The sequence below is a fragment of the Euprymna scolopes genome, chromosome 22, assembly GCF_053919585.1.
Source record: "Euprymna scolopes isolate OS-2025 chromosome 22, ASM5391958v1, whole genome shotgun sequence".
Taxonomy (NCBI): domain Eukaryota; kingdom Metazoa; phylum Mollusca; class Cephalopoda; order Sepiida; family Sepiolidae; genus Euprymna; species Euprymna scolopes.
In genome coordinates, this window is record NC_136503.1 from 110,076,401 (window position 1) to 110,094,356 (window position 17,956).

Consider the following 17,956-nt stretch of genomic DNA (forward strand, 5'->3'; position numbering starts at 1 on the left):
AGAATTCCATCATGATCAAGAGGAGTACCTGAAATTACAAAAATATACACACAGAAGGAAAGAAAAAGAATACTTACTCTATTTCTATGACAATGATGGCTGCCAACACTTCGAGATGCTAATGTTGGAAGAAACAGATAGACATACATCATACACAGTTTGATTGTACCCAGATGTGCTTGAACGCAAAGAAAGAAAAACTTGATTCAAAGTGCACAAGACATGTTGCAGACAGGAACGGTGATGCTGCTAGGTTTCATTGCTTGTTCCAATCTATAAAAAAGAGATGATATTTATAGTGTTGATAATCTACTGCTGTGTGAAAGCTGGAACAATGGAAACAGTTAAATTAAATTTTCAAATCACAAAGACTGAAATCGAAATAGAAAGAAGAAAGGGTGATACTATACTCATCTTCCTGTCGGTGCAGACCACTTGCTGGTGACTGTTCGTTCGCTATTAAACTGGAAAGTAAAACAAAAAAACAAAGAAAAAAAACAGGTTCCGCCGGGGAAAGCTCTTGTCTGGGCAGCGAGGTGATGAACTCCCGAAAGGAGGGGCACTATATAAAAACAAGCTTTGCTGCGAACATCTACTAAAAAGCGGTTTCTACTCAGAATAACAGGCGGAGCAGAAAACAGAGGTGTTCTCTCTACCCAACAGGATTCGTAAAGATACCACTAGTTTGTGTTCATAAGACGGCGATGATCGCTCACAAAACTGGCATTCCTACTATCATATCGGAGGACCGTCATATATAATTGCACTACCATTTCGTATTGGAGGACGGTCATATATAATTGCACTACCATACCGTTTCGGAGTTCGTAGACAGTAGGAATAATAAAAGCGGCCTTAAAGCGGCTTGTGAGCACACAATCTAGTCGAACTCTAGTCGTCCTTAGTCGAGTCGAGGCAAGCATGCATTACATAGTAACACGAGCACGTGTCGCCTGCTTAGAGGGTAGCCCCCTTCGGGAGATTCGAAAGCGCACCTCACAGCGGAAGAGCTTCGGAACCAATCGGACCGTACCCAGACTTGCAGCTATTTGTTAACTTGGAAGTGGAGTCAACACCCCGACACTGAGAAAAGAGCTTTCCAAAAGCTCAAAACCAGTTGCATGCAAAGTCGGGGAAACTGGGAGCAGGCTGGGGAGAACACAGGGCCTTGGAGGGAGGCCCATTTTTCTCTTTCGTTCGGTTTACATCTTTCGGGTATTGTTCTCCTTTCAGCCTGCCCCCTTCACGCCTTTTTGCTCGCCACATGCAAGCATATAAAAAGACGACCAGATGACGGACGCAACAAACTCATGCCGACATTTTCTGGATTTTTTTTTTTTTTTTTTTTTGCCAGAGCCCATTTAGCCGTGTAGCTGTTAAACTACAACGTTACACCCCCCTACCACGGTGAGGATAGGGTTGGACTTTAGGAGGGAAAATACACATCCAGAATTTTATACAAGGAAAGCACGGTCTATAAACTGCACAATTGTCACGGTAATTATACAGTTTATCGACCGCCCTTAAATAATATTATATATATATACTTTCATCTAACAAATTAAATTAAAAGACGTTAATTTAGATTTAAATTAAAAATATTTTATCCAAGAACACCACGGTTTATAAACTGCACAATTGTCACGGTAATTCTAAAGTTTATCGACCGCCCCTAAATAATATTATATATATATATACTTTCATCTAACAAATTAAATTAAAAGACGTTATTTAGACTTAAATTAAAAATATTTTATCCAAGAACACCACGGTTTATAAACTGCACAATTGTCACGGTAATTATACAGTTTATCGACCGCCCTTAAATAATATTATATATATACTTTCATCTAACAAATTAAATTAAAAGACGTTAATTTAGATTTAAATTAAAAATATTTTATCCAAGAACACCACGGTTTATAAACTGCACAATTGTCACGGTAATTATACAGTTAATCGACCGCCCTTAAATAATATTATATATATACTTTCATCTAACAAATTAAATTAAAAGACGTTAATTTAGATTTAAATTAAAAATATTTTATCCAAGAACACCACGGTTTATAAACTGCACAATTGTCACGGTAATTATACAGTTAATCGACCGCCCTTAAATAATATTATATATATACTTTCATCTAACAAATTAAATTAAAAGACGTTAATTTAGATTTAAATTAAAAATATTTTATCCAAGAACACCACGGTTTATAAACTGCACAATTGTCACGGTAATTCTAAAGTTTATCGACCGCCCTTAAATAATATTATATATATACTTTCATCTAACAAATTAAATTAAAAGACGTTAATTTAGATTTAAATTAAAAATATTTTATCCAAGAACACCACGGTTTATAAACTGCACAATTGTCACGGTAATTCTAAAGTTTATCGACCGCCCTTAAATAATATTATATATATACTTTCATCTAACAAATTAAATTAAAAGACGTTAATTTAGATTTAAATTAAAAATATTTTATCCAAGAACACCACGGTTTATAAACTGCACAATTGTCACGGTAATTCTAAAGTTTATCGACCGCCCTTAAATAATATTATATATATACTTTCATCTAACAAATTAAATTAAAAGACGTTAATTTAGATTTAAATTAAAAATATTTTATCCAAGAACACCACGGTGTATAAACTGCACAATTGTCACGGTAATTCTAAAGTTTATCGACCACCCTTAAATAATATTATATATATATTTTCATCTAACAAATTATATTAAAAGACGTTAATTTAGATTTAAATTAAAAATATTTTATCCAAGAACACCACGGTTTATAAACTGCACAATTATCACGGTAATATCGATTAGCTAGGTTTCTAACAGTATTTTGTATAATAAAATATAAATACCTTTAAATTTGTTTGACATCAGAGAAGTAGGCAGAAATAAAAGCAGCGGCAGGGCGGCGGCTTAGCTGGGTCTTCTGGCTGGTCATCTATTCTCCTCGAACTCTTCTCGCTGCCACGGTCAAACTGAATTTACAGCCCGTTTTGGGGCTCTTTTATATTTCACCATCGGCGGGGAAATTCAAACATTTCCCAGTCGACGTTACAAACTTTTTACCTTTTATGGAGTTTGTGGTACGTAGCTGCCTTTTCATTGGTTGATTTAAACTTGTTTAGTTTGAAGAGTGCATGTAGACGTGTGTGTGTCTGTGTATGTGTGTGTTAATGCAAGTGTGTGTGTATGTGGGTGTGTGTGTCGTTGGCGTGCAAGCATGGTGGCGGGGAGCGTAGACACATTCTCTGTCTCTTTCGGTCTCTCCCCCCTTTTCCCTCTCTCTCTGTCTATATATAAGGACACGGAGAAGCGCGCGTGCGCGAGAGCGAGCATTCGAGCGAGAGAGAGAGAGAGAGATAGATAGAGAGAGAGAGAGAGAGAGAGAGGGGGATAGCACCCGAAACTTTGAAATGTTATAAAAAATTATAAAATAATTATATAATATATATATATATATATATATATATATATATATAATATATATATATATATATATATATATATATATATATACATATATATATATATACATGTATTTATTTATCATAAGACGAAATTTAGCGGGAATCTACAGCCACGTGGAAAGAAATATTTCTATCCATACATTTTGGACAAAATCAAACTGTAGTATCTGTTTTTTTTTTCTTTAATTAAAACTTAAAATATCACTTAACTAAACCACTCTATAGATTGATGTGATATTTGGAATATGCTGTAACATTGATACAGACAAAGTAAGGAACAGTTACGTCATAGACACAAGAAATATACGTATAATTATAATAGGAAAAAAACGAAAACGTTAAAAAGTATATGCATCCTATGCAGTTATGCTACCGTGCCGAAATAAAAACGGTATTATTTAGAAATCTATTCTTTGAATTATTTGCTAATAATTAAAAAAAAATATTTTCGTTAACAGATACTATACATTGATCGTTTTTTTTTATTTGATTTGATGTTTTTTATTTTTATTTTTATTTATTTTTTATTTATCTTATTTTTATTTATTTTTATTTAACATTTGATGTTTTTTATTAAATTGTTAGGTGAAAGTACGGAATAGTTACAAAACGCCCTCCTCTCCCCATTTTAAGAACGACTTCCGGAATACCCCCTCCAATCTCTCCATGTTAAGAACGGCTTTCTTGGGGGTGTTTTTTTTTTTCAGAAAGCCGTTCTTATCATGGAGAGATTGGAGGTGTTAATACTACGCTGGGGCAGCTTGTAAAATAAGAAATATCAAAGAAAACTTCTGCGACATTTTTGGGTAAAATTTTCAAGTTAAATTCAATTTTATCCTATCTTTTGCTTATTAAATTATTGGATGAAAGTCCAGAATAGTTAACATGCCCCTCTCTACATTAAGAATGGCTTTCTTAACTTTTAAGGTAATGATTTCTTAAAAAATTACAATTTAATAACGAAAAAAAACCGGTTAATTTTACGACATACCCCAGCGTAGCAAGCATAAACACCCCAACCCGAAAAGTCTTAGTAAAGTGAGAGGCAAGTGGTGGTGGTGGGGGGCAGAAGAATTGGCACGTGTCAAACGAAGTTGAAATAAATCCATTTCGTTAACAAACTTTCAAATTCGATTTACACTTATGACCCCCACCTCTCCCACCTCATGACAGCTTTTAACGGAAAGTTGATTTGCGTTGGTGTGTTTGAGTATTTGTGTGTACGTGCGTGTTCGTGTATGTGTGTGTTTATGCGAGTGTTTGTATGTGCGTTTATGAAAGTGCGTATGTATGTGTGTGTTTTCTGTATGTGTGTGTTTGTGCGAGTGTGTTAGAGTGTGTGCTTCTGTCTCTGCTTATGCTCCTGCCCCTCTTTGATGTGGAAGCACATATTCTCTCTCTCTCTCTCTCTCTCTCTAGATATATACTTCCACATATATGTAAACATATATATATAAGTATATATATATACAAACACACACACACACACACACACACACACACACACACATATATATATATATATATATATATATATATATAACTTAGTGGCAGTGGCACGGAGAAGCCAGAGAGAGAGAGAGAGAGACAGAGACAGAAAGACAGACAGACAGACAGTCAGACCAACAGACAGACAGACAGAGACACAGAGAGAGAGACAAAGAGACACAGAGAGAGAGAGAGGTTAGCAGCCGAAACTTTGAAAAGTTATAAAAAATAAAAAAATAATTATAATATATAATTATATATATATATATATTTCGTTAACAAACTTTCAAATTCGCTTGACACTTATGACACCCACCCGTCCCCACCCCATTACAGCTTCTAACGGAAAGTTGATTTGTGTTGGTGTGTATTTGTGTCTACGTGTGGGTTTGTGTATATGTGTGTGTTTTTGCGAGTGTGTGTGTTTATGAAAGTGTGTGCATGAGTGTGTTTATGCATTTACATTTCAAAATACGCGCATTAATATAACTAGCTCCAAAACTATTTGTCTCTGCTAATTTTCCTTGCGATATTCGTTTTCAGCATACCTGAACAAACTGAGGTTTGGCCACTTTCATATGCCGCCTGTTCAAACTGTTCAAACATGGTCGCCAGTGATTTACATTTCAAAATACACGCATTAATAAAACTAGCTCCAAAACTATTTGTCTCTGCTAATTTTCCTTGCGATATTCGTTTTCAGCATACCTGAACAAACTGAACAGTACGAGTTTTCCGGAGACGAGTTTTCCCGGGACAAGTTTTCCGGGCACTGGTATAAATGCTATAGATTCATCAGAGCACATCCCATTAAAGTACTTGTAAACAGGGATACAACACTGATGCGATGGGACAGACTTTGGAGATTGACCTATAGCACGGGGCCTATTAGATTAGATACTCTTTTTTTGTTGTTGTTTTTGTGCTCAACGATAAAAACCGACTTCTTCATTTGTGTTTGCTTCTCATTTTCGCTTTTTCTCTGATAAGTGTTTCGCTAATGTGAAAAGAAAACATGTTCGAACGTTTGCTGACATTTATTGGATGTGTTGCTACCAGTATTTTGCTTAATTTTCGAGTTTGGAGCGATTATCGAGTCTCACAAGATGTTTGTAAAATGTCAGACACTTATTTATTGTTCTAACTTAAAACTGTGCGCTACTTTTGTTTGTGTTAAATAAACGTTTTAAAATAAATTAAAACAACAAAAATGTGATCTAGGTAGGTAGAAGGGTAACTTATCTTGCCTTTGGTAACATTCATTTTTTTATATATTTATTTGTTCACTACTTTTTCGTTTTGTTCTTATTGAATGCGAAATATTCGCCGTGGAATTTCCACGGGTCACGATTATTTCGTTTTATTAATCTTAAGTTTCATAGAATAAAAAGTTCAGACACAACTTTGTGGAGCCATTTTTAATCGATTTCATTTAACTTCTGTTTGACCCCGGCACGTGCAGTGCAGAGAACACGATCCTTTCTCTTCTTCCCCCCACTTTCTCTCTTCTTTAGCTTGCTGACAAGAAGCGATGCTTATGTGTGCGTGTGTGCGTGCGTATGTGTGTTGTCGGTTTCAACAAAATTTAAAAAAATAAAAACTTTTTTACCGACCGGCCGGATGAGGGTTGTGAGGTGTGGTTAGAGTTTATGAAAATAAATGTTAGCAATAAAAACTTTTTACAATCAAGTTAGAAAAAAGAAAACAATTTACTTCCCCACCAAATTATCGTATTATTGGAGCCCCCGATTCTTCTTTTTTTTAGGCGATGTAATAAACCATATTTTGGAGTAGGGTTGCCTCCTCTCTTTATTTTGGTTTGTATATTTTTCATGTTGCAAAAATGCTCCCGGGAGATCTTTTTAGGATTCTAAAGGTTTGCTTTTTTTTTACACTTTTTAAATGTAAAAAACTGTAAACAGGCAGTTTACGATTTGAAAGGCATCGTTAAAATGGTATTTTTCGCTAGTTCTTTCAACTTTATATTTTTATTTCGTCGTCTTCAAGTCCAATGTACATAAGTTCCTGATGAGCCGTTCCTCTTAAGTAATCCAATTTACCAAATTTACACTTCTAATGATTACTATGATATTGTCCAATTGACAACTGTACACACTTTAACCCTTATCCTCGAGTGGCCTCTGGGGCTTGATAAGTAGTGATTCCTTTATAAAATAAAAAATATTTCAATACTATGATGGTGAATCTATAGTCAGTCTGTGCTGATTTTCCTTGCGATATTCGTTTTCAGCATACCTGAACAAACTGAGGGTTGGCCACTTTCATATGCCGCCTGTTCAAACATGGTCGCCAGTGATTTACATTTCAAAATACACGCATTACTATCTCGAAAACTATTCGTCTGTCTGTGCTAATTTTCCTTGCGATATTCGTTTTCAGCATACCTGAACAAACTGAGGGTTGGCCCCTTTCATATGCCCCCTATTCAAACATGGTCGCCAGGGATTTACATTTCACAATACACGCATTAATAAAACTAGCTCCAAAACTAGTAGTTTGTCTGTCTGTCTCTGCTAATCTTCCTTGCTATATTCGTTTTCAGCATACCTGAACAAACTGAGGGTTGGCCCCGTTCATATGCCGCATGTTCAAACATGGTCGCCAGTGATTTGCATTTCAAAATACACGCATTAATAAAACTATCTCCAAAACTATTTGTCTCTGCTAATTTTCCTTGCGATATTCGTTTTCAGCATACCTGAACAAACTGAGGGTTGGCCACTTTCATATGCCGCCTGTTCAAACTGTTCAAACATGGTCGCCAGTGATTTACATTTCAAAATACACGCATTAATAAAACTAGCTCCAAAACTATTTGTCTCTGCTAATTTTCCTTGCGATATTCGTTTTCAGCGCATACCTGAATAAACTGAGGGTTGGCCCCTTTCATATGCTGCCTGTTCAAACATGGTCGCCAGTGATTTACATTTCAAAATACACGCATTAGTATCTCGAAAACTATTTGTCTGTGCTAATTTTCCTTGCGATATTCGTTTTCAGCATACCCGAACGATTTTAAAATGGACAGTCTGAATGTTAACGAAGCAAACACACACACACACACACACACACACACACACAAAGACACACACACACACACACGTAAACTCAGTGAAAGTGTCTACTGTCGATAAGCTAGTTGTAAATTAGATTACTGACTCTTATGAGTTTTAGTCTACCCACCCTTTACAACTGTGATACAGTAGAACAGTCCGTCTCTGGACAATTAGCAGTGTATCGCATAACTCAATGACAGTGTCGAATGTTGACTAGCTAGTTGTAAGTTAGGTTACTGGCTCTGATGAGTTACACTCTAACCACCCTTAATAACTGTGATACAGCGGAACAGTCCGTTTTTGGACAAGTAGCGATGATCGCATAACTCATTGAAAGTGCCGAATGTCTATTAGCTAGTTGAAACTTAGATTACTCGCTTTGATGAGTTTCAGTCTAACCACACTTAATAACTTTGATACAGCGGAACAGTCCGTCTGTTTCGCATAACTCATTGACAGTGTCGAGTGTCCATTAGCTAGTTGTAACTTCGTAGCCAGCCGAAAAGTCCCTTTAAGAAGAGACTTGAAGATAATAATTATTGTTGTTATTTGTATTGTTATTCTTATCGTCAAGCCATGCACGTGCAGAAATCCATTTCCAACTCAACTGTGTTAAAAAAACTTACTTCTTCAACGAGACAAGAACGCCGACACTCGACTTCGCACCGATACGCGAATGACGATTCATAGAAATTAAAGCTGTTGATTTTATTGAATGTTACAACTTTGCCCCCACTCACACACACAGACACAGCGACGAACGATCTTGGCGACGCTTTCGATTGTAAATATAAGAGCGTTGTCGGCGGCGACAACCGGAAATGGCAAACCCTGTGTCAGTCAGATTTGTTTATTTCACGCCAATTTGAACTGCAAAATAATTCGTTTTAACTAATGAAGACCTGTGGAAATTCTAAGGTTAATCCTTCGGAGTTAAGACAACAAAGCGTAAAAGTTGAAAAAAACAAAATACAAATCAAATGTATATGTAAATGTTACCAAAGGCAAGATAAGTTACTCTTCTACCTACCTGAACAAGTGTTTTAAGTTCTGCTGCGATATTCGTTTTCAGCATACCTGAGCCAAACTGAGGGTTGGCCCCTTTCATACGCCGCCTGTTCAAACTGTTCAAACATGGTCGCCAGTGATTTACATTTCCAAATACACGCATTAATAAAACTAGCTCCAAAACTAGTAGTCTGTCTGTCACTGCTATTTTTCCTTTCGATATTCGTTTTCAACATACCTGATCAAACTGAGGGTTGGCCCCTTTCATATGCCGCCTGTTCAAACATGGTCGCCAGTGATTTACATTTCAAAATACACGCATTAATAAAACTAGCTCCTAGTCCAATACCGGCTTCCATCTTATCTCGAAATTACTTATAACGGCACCAACTTACTTTCGGAAGAACCCCCCCCCCATCAGCCTTTTCTTTTATATCGTAAGCTTCTTAAAACGTTACTAGCTTAAGTTCAGAATAAAATCACGATTTTCTATTAACGGCTAATTTTAAAAAAAAAATGTTTTGAACGCTACTAACTGAATTTCTTTCAACACAGTTTGCAATTTGGAGACGGAATTGTTTTTGTTGAGATAAGTGATTTCAATCATGCTTTTTATTTTAGATTTAAAATATTAACAACTCCATTTTATTTCAGTATTTAATTTGTGTATTTCTGTTTTATTAAATGCTAGCTTTTTTCTAGTCCAATACCGGCTTCCATCTTATCTCGAAATTACTTATAACGGCACCAACTTACTTTCGGAAGACCCCCCCCCCCATCAGCCTTTTCTTTTATATCGTAAGCTTCTTAAAACGTTACTAGCTTAAGTTCAGAATAAAATCACGATTTTCTATTAACGGCTAATTTAGAAAAAAAAATGTTTTGAACGCTACTAACTGAATTTCTTTCAACACAGTTTGCAATTTGGAGACGGAATTGTTTTTGTTGAGATAAGTGATTTCAATCATGCTTTTTATTTTAGATTTAAAATATTAACAACTCCATTTTATTTCAGTATTTAATTTGTGTATTTCTGTTTTATTAAATGCTAGCTTTTTTTTTCCTCGTACATATGTTTATTTATCTGCCGAGTTGATAGCAAAAATTACGAATTATACTCATTTTTAGTTCGTGTGAGGGGAATCTATCACCATACTTTCCCTTAAACACGTCTGTTGGACTTTTATAAGTACAATACTTAATATTTTTTTTTTTTTTTTTTTTTTTTTTTTAATGGAGAGTAGAAAACGCATTGTGGATGCGTTATCGGCAGCTCCTGTTACTCTCGCTTCTTCTTATTTGTCCCTCAGTCCTCATTTTTTTAAATGAGTGATTTTTCGGACAAAGGGAGAAGAAAAAGCTGTTTTCTAGGTTGGCAGTATTTTTGCGAACAGTTGGCTGAGATGGCAGAAATTTTCTGTTTCTATGTCTATCCTTGTAGCCATGTCACTAGTAAGGGTGCTGGAGGTAAACGTTTTGTCTGGGCTGACGTTATCCGCCTGATAGTCAGGGACCCGAACCTTGGATTAACCACTAAGGGGGCTGTCCTATCAGCAGGTGCAAAGTACTGGGGCTGCTGCATTGCCATTTGGTGAATGGATTCTGGACCATGCAGTAGCTTCTGGTGGGGCCTCTCGATGCCATACTAGTGGGTAATTGTTACGGCTTTACCTTATCATTAACTACAAATAAAAAAAAAAAATTCTTCGTTTCTTTTTCTCTCTTAATTTCCCCTCTCTGTCCTGCTCTAAGTAAATCTGTCGACCTAGTCCACAAATTCCAAAATTTCATCATGACAAGTTTCAAGAAAAAATACACGATTAAACCCGGTTCTCCAACTTCCAACGTAGACCCCTACTACCATGTCTCCTTCTCCAACATCAGGGGTCTTCGTTCTAACCTTCCAGAGGTTGAAACCCAATTACAGGAGACTAAACCAGACCTTTTATTTTTAAGTGAAACTGGCATTGGACAGGCTATTTCCCTAGATGAGTTTGCAATTTCAGGATACTCTAACTTAACTTCTAAATCTGACCCCCAAGATCGTCATGGGCATGGAATATGTGCCTATATTAAAGATAGCTTTCCATGTGGGAGGGACATCTCCAGGGAAGATCCTAACTTACCCTATATGCGCTTCCGGGTTGCTTTAGCTCACACTACTGCATTTATATTTACTCTCTATCGCCCCCACAACAGTGGAGTTACTATCTTTCAAAGCATATCTGAGAAAATTGACCAAGTCCTTTCTACTTATCCTTCAGCTAACATTCACGTATGTGGAGACTTCAATGTTCACAACGTCGAATGGTTGACCCACTCAAACAAGACCGATGATGAGGGGAGGTTCTGTCATGATTTCTCCATTGCCTATGACCTCACTCAGATTGTTCAGGAACCTACCCGTGTGCCCGATAATGACGGCCAGTATGCGAGCCTACTAGACCTTTTTCTCACAACTTGCCCTGAACTATGTTCAGTTTCTGTTCTGTCGCCTCTTGGATCTTCCGACCACTCTGTTGTATCAATTAAGATAAAAATGAAATGTAATAAGTCCCCAGACGTACCTCTTCATCGTACAGTATATCGATACACTAAGGCTGACTGGGATAGCTTCCGTACATTTATATCTGATATACCTCTGCATTCCATGTTTAAAAAGGATGTGTCCTCTATAGTATTAGACCTAACTGAATGGTTAATTGTAGGTATTGACCATTTCATACCCTCTAAAAAGTTTCAGAAAAAACCTAACAGCCAGCCATGGTTCTCTCCAGAATGTGCTGCTGCCATTGCGCACAGAATCACTTTTTCCACTGCTTCAAACGTAATAGATGTATGGAAACTAAAGCCGTTTTTAGGACTGCCAGCAACCACTGTAAGAAAGTAATAAGGAACGCAAGAGTGTTGTATGCTCAATCTGTTAAGTCCAAAGTAGCTGAGCAGCGGCTTGGTTCCCACCAGTTTTGGCAAATAGCAAACAGAATCCTGAACAGAAGCGTGTGCTCCATCCCAACTATTATCAATGGACCTGAGGTAATCTCGTCAGCATCAGACAAAGCCAAACTCTTTGTCAAGAACTTTGCAGCAAATTCTACCCTTTGCGACCAAGACCGCCAACCCCCAATATTTCCTCCTGTATCAGAAAACACGCTATGTGATATACGTATATCTGTACGTGATGTTGCGAAGCTAATCAAAAACCTTGATTCGAGTAAAGCAACTGGCCCTGATGGTATTCCAATTTTAGTACTCAAAAAACTTCAACCTGAATTAGCGCCCATACTTACAAAACTGTTTAAACGTTGTCTTAAGGAGAATAGTTTCCCATCTCCCTGGAAAATCTCATCAGTATGCCCTGTATTTAAGAATTCAGGTGATCGCTCATCCTCCTCTCAGTACAGGCCAATAAGTCTCCTGTGCGTCATGAGTAAGTTGCTAGAATCTGTGTTAAATACAGAAGTAATCAAACATCTCAACAAAAATAACCTTCTTAGTGACACTCAATATGGTTTCCGTTCTGCTAGATCTACAGCAGATGTCCTTACAGTTATATCGCATAGGATTAGCAAATCTCTCGACGGTGGCAATCTTTCTAGAGCAATTGCTCTTGACATATCTAAAGCCTTTGATAGGGTATGGCATAAAGGTTTACTTCATAAGATCGCTAGCTATGGTATAGCTGGAAAAGTCTTCTCAATTATTAAATCATTTCTTTCTGATAGGTTCATAAGAGTAGTAGTTGAGGGGCAAAAATCAGAAGCTCACAGTATTAATGCCGGTGTCCCTCAGGGATCCATCCTGGGCCCAACTCTTTTCCTGATCTACATTAATGATCTTCCAAATCATATCCTTACATCATTTGTAGACATTTATGCTGACGACACTACCATTTATGGTACCACATCTAAGACAGTAAACGACCAAGTTCTCTCCAATTCTCTCTCCTCTGATCTTGAGCACGTAGTACAATGGGGAAAGGAGTGGCTGGTTACTTTTAATGCATCTAAAACCAAGCTTCTCTCTTTACATCATCAACATTCTAATCCACATTTGTCATCAATTGAAATGAATGGCTCTCGTCTTCAGGAGGCCTCAAGTTTTGACAAGCTTCTGGGCTTGACCATTACTCCTGATCTTAAATGGAACACGTATATCAAATCTGTTGCCAAGGCCACTGGAAAAAATGGTGGGATCTTTCTATCGATCCAGTAGATATCTCACTGCTGATGCTATTCTCTACCTATATAAGAGCCAGGTACGTCCAAGGATGGAATACTGTTGCCACATCTGGGCAGGAGCTGCTAGAAAGGACTTGTCCTGCCTTGATAGAGTTCAAAATAGACTTCGTAGCCTCGTAGGAGATGTCCTTTTCTCCTCCTTGCAACCTCTATCTCACAGAAGAGATGTTGCGAGTTTGTCTCTGATGTATCGTTATTTTCATGGAAAGTGTTCAACTGAGCTTCAATCTTTGGTCCCCCCTCGCCAAACTTTCACAAGAAACACTCGTCTAGCTGTAAACACTATCAATAATTTCCCCCACTCTTTATCTGTGCCTAAACCTAAACGTAGATTCCATGAACAAAGCTTCTTTCTTAGAACTGCACGCCTGTGGAATTGTCTTCCGTTTTCCTGCTTTCCGGCTGACTACAATATGGTTGTGTTCAAGTCTAAAGTAAATAAGTTCTTGATGAGCCGTTCCATATAAGTTATTAAATTTACCAAATTTTCATTACTAATGATTACTATATTGACCAATTTCTACTGTACACTCTTTAACCCTTATCCTTGAGTGGCCTCTGGGCCTTGATAATGTGGTGATGCCTTTGTAAAAAAAAAAAAAAAAAAAAAAAAAACTAGTAGTCTGTCTGTCTCTGCTAATTTTCCTTGCAATATTCGTTTTAAGCATACCTGAAACAACTTAGGGTTGGCCCCTTTCATATGCCGCCTGTTCAAACATGGTCGCCAGTGATTTACATTTCAAAATACACGCATTAATAAAACTAGCTCCAAAACTAGTAGTCTGTCTGTCTCTGCTAATTTTCCTTGCAATATTCGTTTTAAGCATACCTGAACAAACTTAGGGTTGGCCCCTTTCATATGCCGCCTGTTCAAACATGGTCGCCAGTGATTTACATTTCAAAATACACGCATTAATAAAACTAGCTCCAAAACTAGTAGTCTGTCTGTCTCTGCTAATTTTCCTTGCAATACTCGTTTTAAGCATACCTGAACAAACTTAGGGTTGGCCCCTTTCATATGCCGCCTGTTCAAACATGGTCGCCAGTGATTTACATTTCCAAATACACGCATTAATAAAACTAGCTCCAAAACTAGTAGTCTGTCTGTCTTTGCTAATTTTCCTTGCAATATTCGTTTTAAGCATACCTGAACAAACTGAGGATTGGCCCCTTTCATATGCCGCCTGTTCAAACATGGTCGCCAGTGATTTACATTTCAAAATACACGCATTAATAAAACTAGCTCCAAAACTAGTAGTCTGTCTGTCTCTGCTAATTTTCCTTGCAATATTCGTTTTAAGCATACCTGAACAAACTTAGGGTTGGCCCCTTTCATATGCCGCCTGTTCAAACATGGTCGCCAGTGATTTACATTTCAAAATACACGCATTAATAAAACTAGCTCCAAAACTAGTAGTCTGTCTGTCTCTGCTAATTTTCCTTGCAATATTCGTTTTAAGCATACCTGAACAAACTTAGGTTTGGCCCCTTTCATATGCCGCCTGTTCAAACATGGTCGCCAGTGATTTACATTTCAAAATACACGCATTAATAAAACTAGCTCCAAAACTAGTAGTCTGTCTGTCTCTGCTAATTTTCCTCGCGATATTCGTTTTCAGCATACCTGAACAAACTGAGGATTGGCCCCTTTCATATGCCGCTTGTTCAAACATGGTCGCCAGTGATTTACATTTCCAAATACACGCATTAATAAAACTAGCTCCAAAACTAGTAGTCTGTCTGTCTCTGCTAATTTTCCGGCTTTCTTGGGAGTGGTTTTTTTTTCCAGAAAGCCGTTTTTATCATGGAGAGATTGGAGATAATACTACGCTGGGGCAGCTTGTAAAATAAAAAATATCAAAGAAAACTTCTTCGATATTTTTGGGTAAAATTTTCAAGTTAAATTCAATTTTATCCTATCTTTTGCTTATTAAATTATTGGATGAAAGTACAGAATAGTTAACATGCCCCTCTCTACATTAAGAATGGCTTTCTTAACTTTTAAAGTAATGATTTCTTAAAAAATTACAATTTAATAACGAAAAAAAAGTTTATTTTTACGACCTACCCCAGCGTAGCATAAACACCCCAACCGAAAAGTCTTAGTAAAGAGAGAGGCAGGTAGGGGGGGTGAAGGGCAGGAGAATTGGCACGTGTCAAACGAAGTTGAAATAAATCCATTTCGTTAACAAACTTTCAAATTCGATTGACACTTATGACACTCACCCCTGCCACCTCATGACAGCTTTTAACGGAAAGTTGATTTGCGTTGGTGTGTTTGAGTATTTGTGTGTACGTGTGTGTTCGTGTATGTGTGTGTTTATGCGAGTGTGTGTGTGTGTTTATCAAAGTGCGTATGTATGTGTGTGTTTTCTGTATGTGTGTTTTTATGCGAGTGTGTTAGAGTGTGTGCTTCTGTCTCTGTTTATGCTCCTGCCCCTCTTTGATGTGGAAGCACATATTCTCTCTCTCTCTCTCTCTCTCTCTCTATATATATATATATATATATATATATATATATATATATATATATATATATATATATATATATATATACACATACTAAAGAAGCTAAAGAGAGAGAGGGGGGAGGGAGGTTCAGCAGCAAACGGTGTTTGGTCAGATTCTATTCCTGATATCAAACTTCTTCAGTAATATAACTTTCAGCGAGTGTTTCAATTTCCCAAGTTTATTTATTTATTAAATTGTTAGGTGAAAGTACGGAACAGTAAAAAAAGAAAGGTTATTTTACGACATACTCCAGCGTAGTATAAACACCCAAACCTCCCCATTTTAAGAACGACTTTCTGAATACCCCCTACAAATCTCTCCATGTTAAGAACGGCTTTCAAGGTTGTTTTTTTTTTTTTGTTTTTTGTTGTTGTTTTTTTTCAGAAAGCCGTTCTTATCATGGAAAGATTGGAAGTGTTAATACTACGCTGGGCCCTGGGGCAGCTTGTAAAAAAAGATATCAAAGAAAACTTCTGCGGTATTTTTGGATACAATTTTCAAGTTAAATTCAATTTTTACTATGTCTTTTGCTTATTAAATTATTGGATGAAGGTACAGAATAGTTAACATGTCCCTCCCTATATTAAGAATGGCTTTCTTAAATACAAAGTTACTGATTCAACATGGACCGTAAACTGGAAAAGTACCCTTTTTCTTATTAAATTGTTAGGTGAAAGTACAAAATAGGTGATGAGAAGATGGAAAAGGCGGCTGTGTCAAGAATGCCTTTCTAAATAATAACGTTATTATTTCAGCACGGTCCGTAAACTGCAGAAACTTCCCTTGTTTCTTAACTTGTTTAACAATTTCGACAAAATCCGAACGTTTTCCCCTAATTTCGCTTTGGTTCGATGAAATGGTTCCTTGCATCGAAAATGAGGGGGATTATCTCATTAAATGCGACTCTTACATCTTTGAAGTCTTGATAATAGCTGCAAAATAGGCAATAAAACAAAATACTGTTAGAAACCCAGCCAATAAATATTTTATCGTAAAATTTATCGGGTGAGTTACCGTATTTTGCTTGATTTTCGAGTTTTGGGCAAGTATCGAGTCTCACCATATGACCGTCTAATGTCAGCCATTTTGTCTTGTTCTAACTTAAGACTCAACACTGCTTTTCCCATGTTTAGTTGTCAATATATTTTAAGCGATATATAATTAGATGTGTACCCTCAGCTACAGTCACCTTTCCTTACGCTGCGGGACCCCGGAGGAGGGAGAAAGATCTTCTAACGATCCATCTCATAACTGGACACCTGCATACCAATTCGTCCAAGTACTTTCGGAGTTTGCCCGCCACCTTTAGCCAACAATCACCAAAATACCACATTTACCCCATGCAAGTAATCTTACATAAACCATTCTCGGCTGGATTTAAATTTACAAAATATACGCTGAAACGGAAAATTAAGTTCGTGTTTTTATATAGATTTGAAATTTAAGAAACAGTAATTTACTATTAATAAAAAATAATCCTAATAATTTTTTTTTTTATGTATATATTTCGATTGATTTATGAGTCGACACTTACGGGTTAAATCAAGTCTAGGATGCGAGTTAATGCGACGAATAAATCGACAGTTGATGTTGAATTTTATGAGAAAATCACGATTATGTCATAGACAATTCGAAAGCGATTTTGAAGCCTTTAAACTGTCATTAATTTATTTCTGGCTTGATGGGCCATCTATTTTACTTTACATTTCAAAATACACGCATTAATATCTCGAAAACGATTTGTCTGTCTGTCTGTGCTAATTTTCCTTGCGATATTCGTTTCCAGCATACCTGAACAAACTGAGGATTGGCCCCTTTCATATGCCGCCTGTTCAAACATGGTAACCAGTAACCACTGATGTACATTTCAAAATACACGCATTAATAAAACTAGCTCCAAAACTAGTAGTCTGTCCTTCACTGCTAATTTTCCTTGCGATATTCGTTTCCAGCATACCTGAAGAAACTGAGGTTTTGCCCCTTTCATATGCCGCCTGTTCAAACATGGTCGCCAGTGATTTACATTTCAAAATACACGCATTAATAAAACTAGCTCCAAAACTAGTAGTCTGTCTGTGCTAATTTTCCTTGCGATATTCGTTTTCAGCGTACCTGAACAAACTGAGGATTGGCCCC

At 36.9% G+C, this 17,956-nt stretch overlaps 1 protein-coding gene across 1 annotated transcript in view; it reads right to left on the bottom strand.

Annotated features, from left to right (window-relative positions):
- LOC145243757 (DNA/RNA-binding protein KIN17-like) overlaps positions 1–16,947 on the bottom strand; it is a 58,473-nt gene extending 41,526 nt beyond the window's left edge. Inside the window, exon 1 of the mRNA XM_080106800.1 lies at positions 16,881–16,947. Coding sequence (XP_079962926.1) covers positions 16,881–16,947 — 67 coding nt within the window. The remainder of the gene's footprint in view (positions 1–16,880) is intronic.
- Between the last annotated feature and the right edge of the window lie 1,009 nt (positions 16,948–17,956).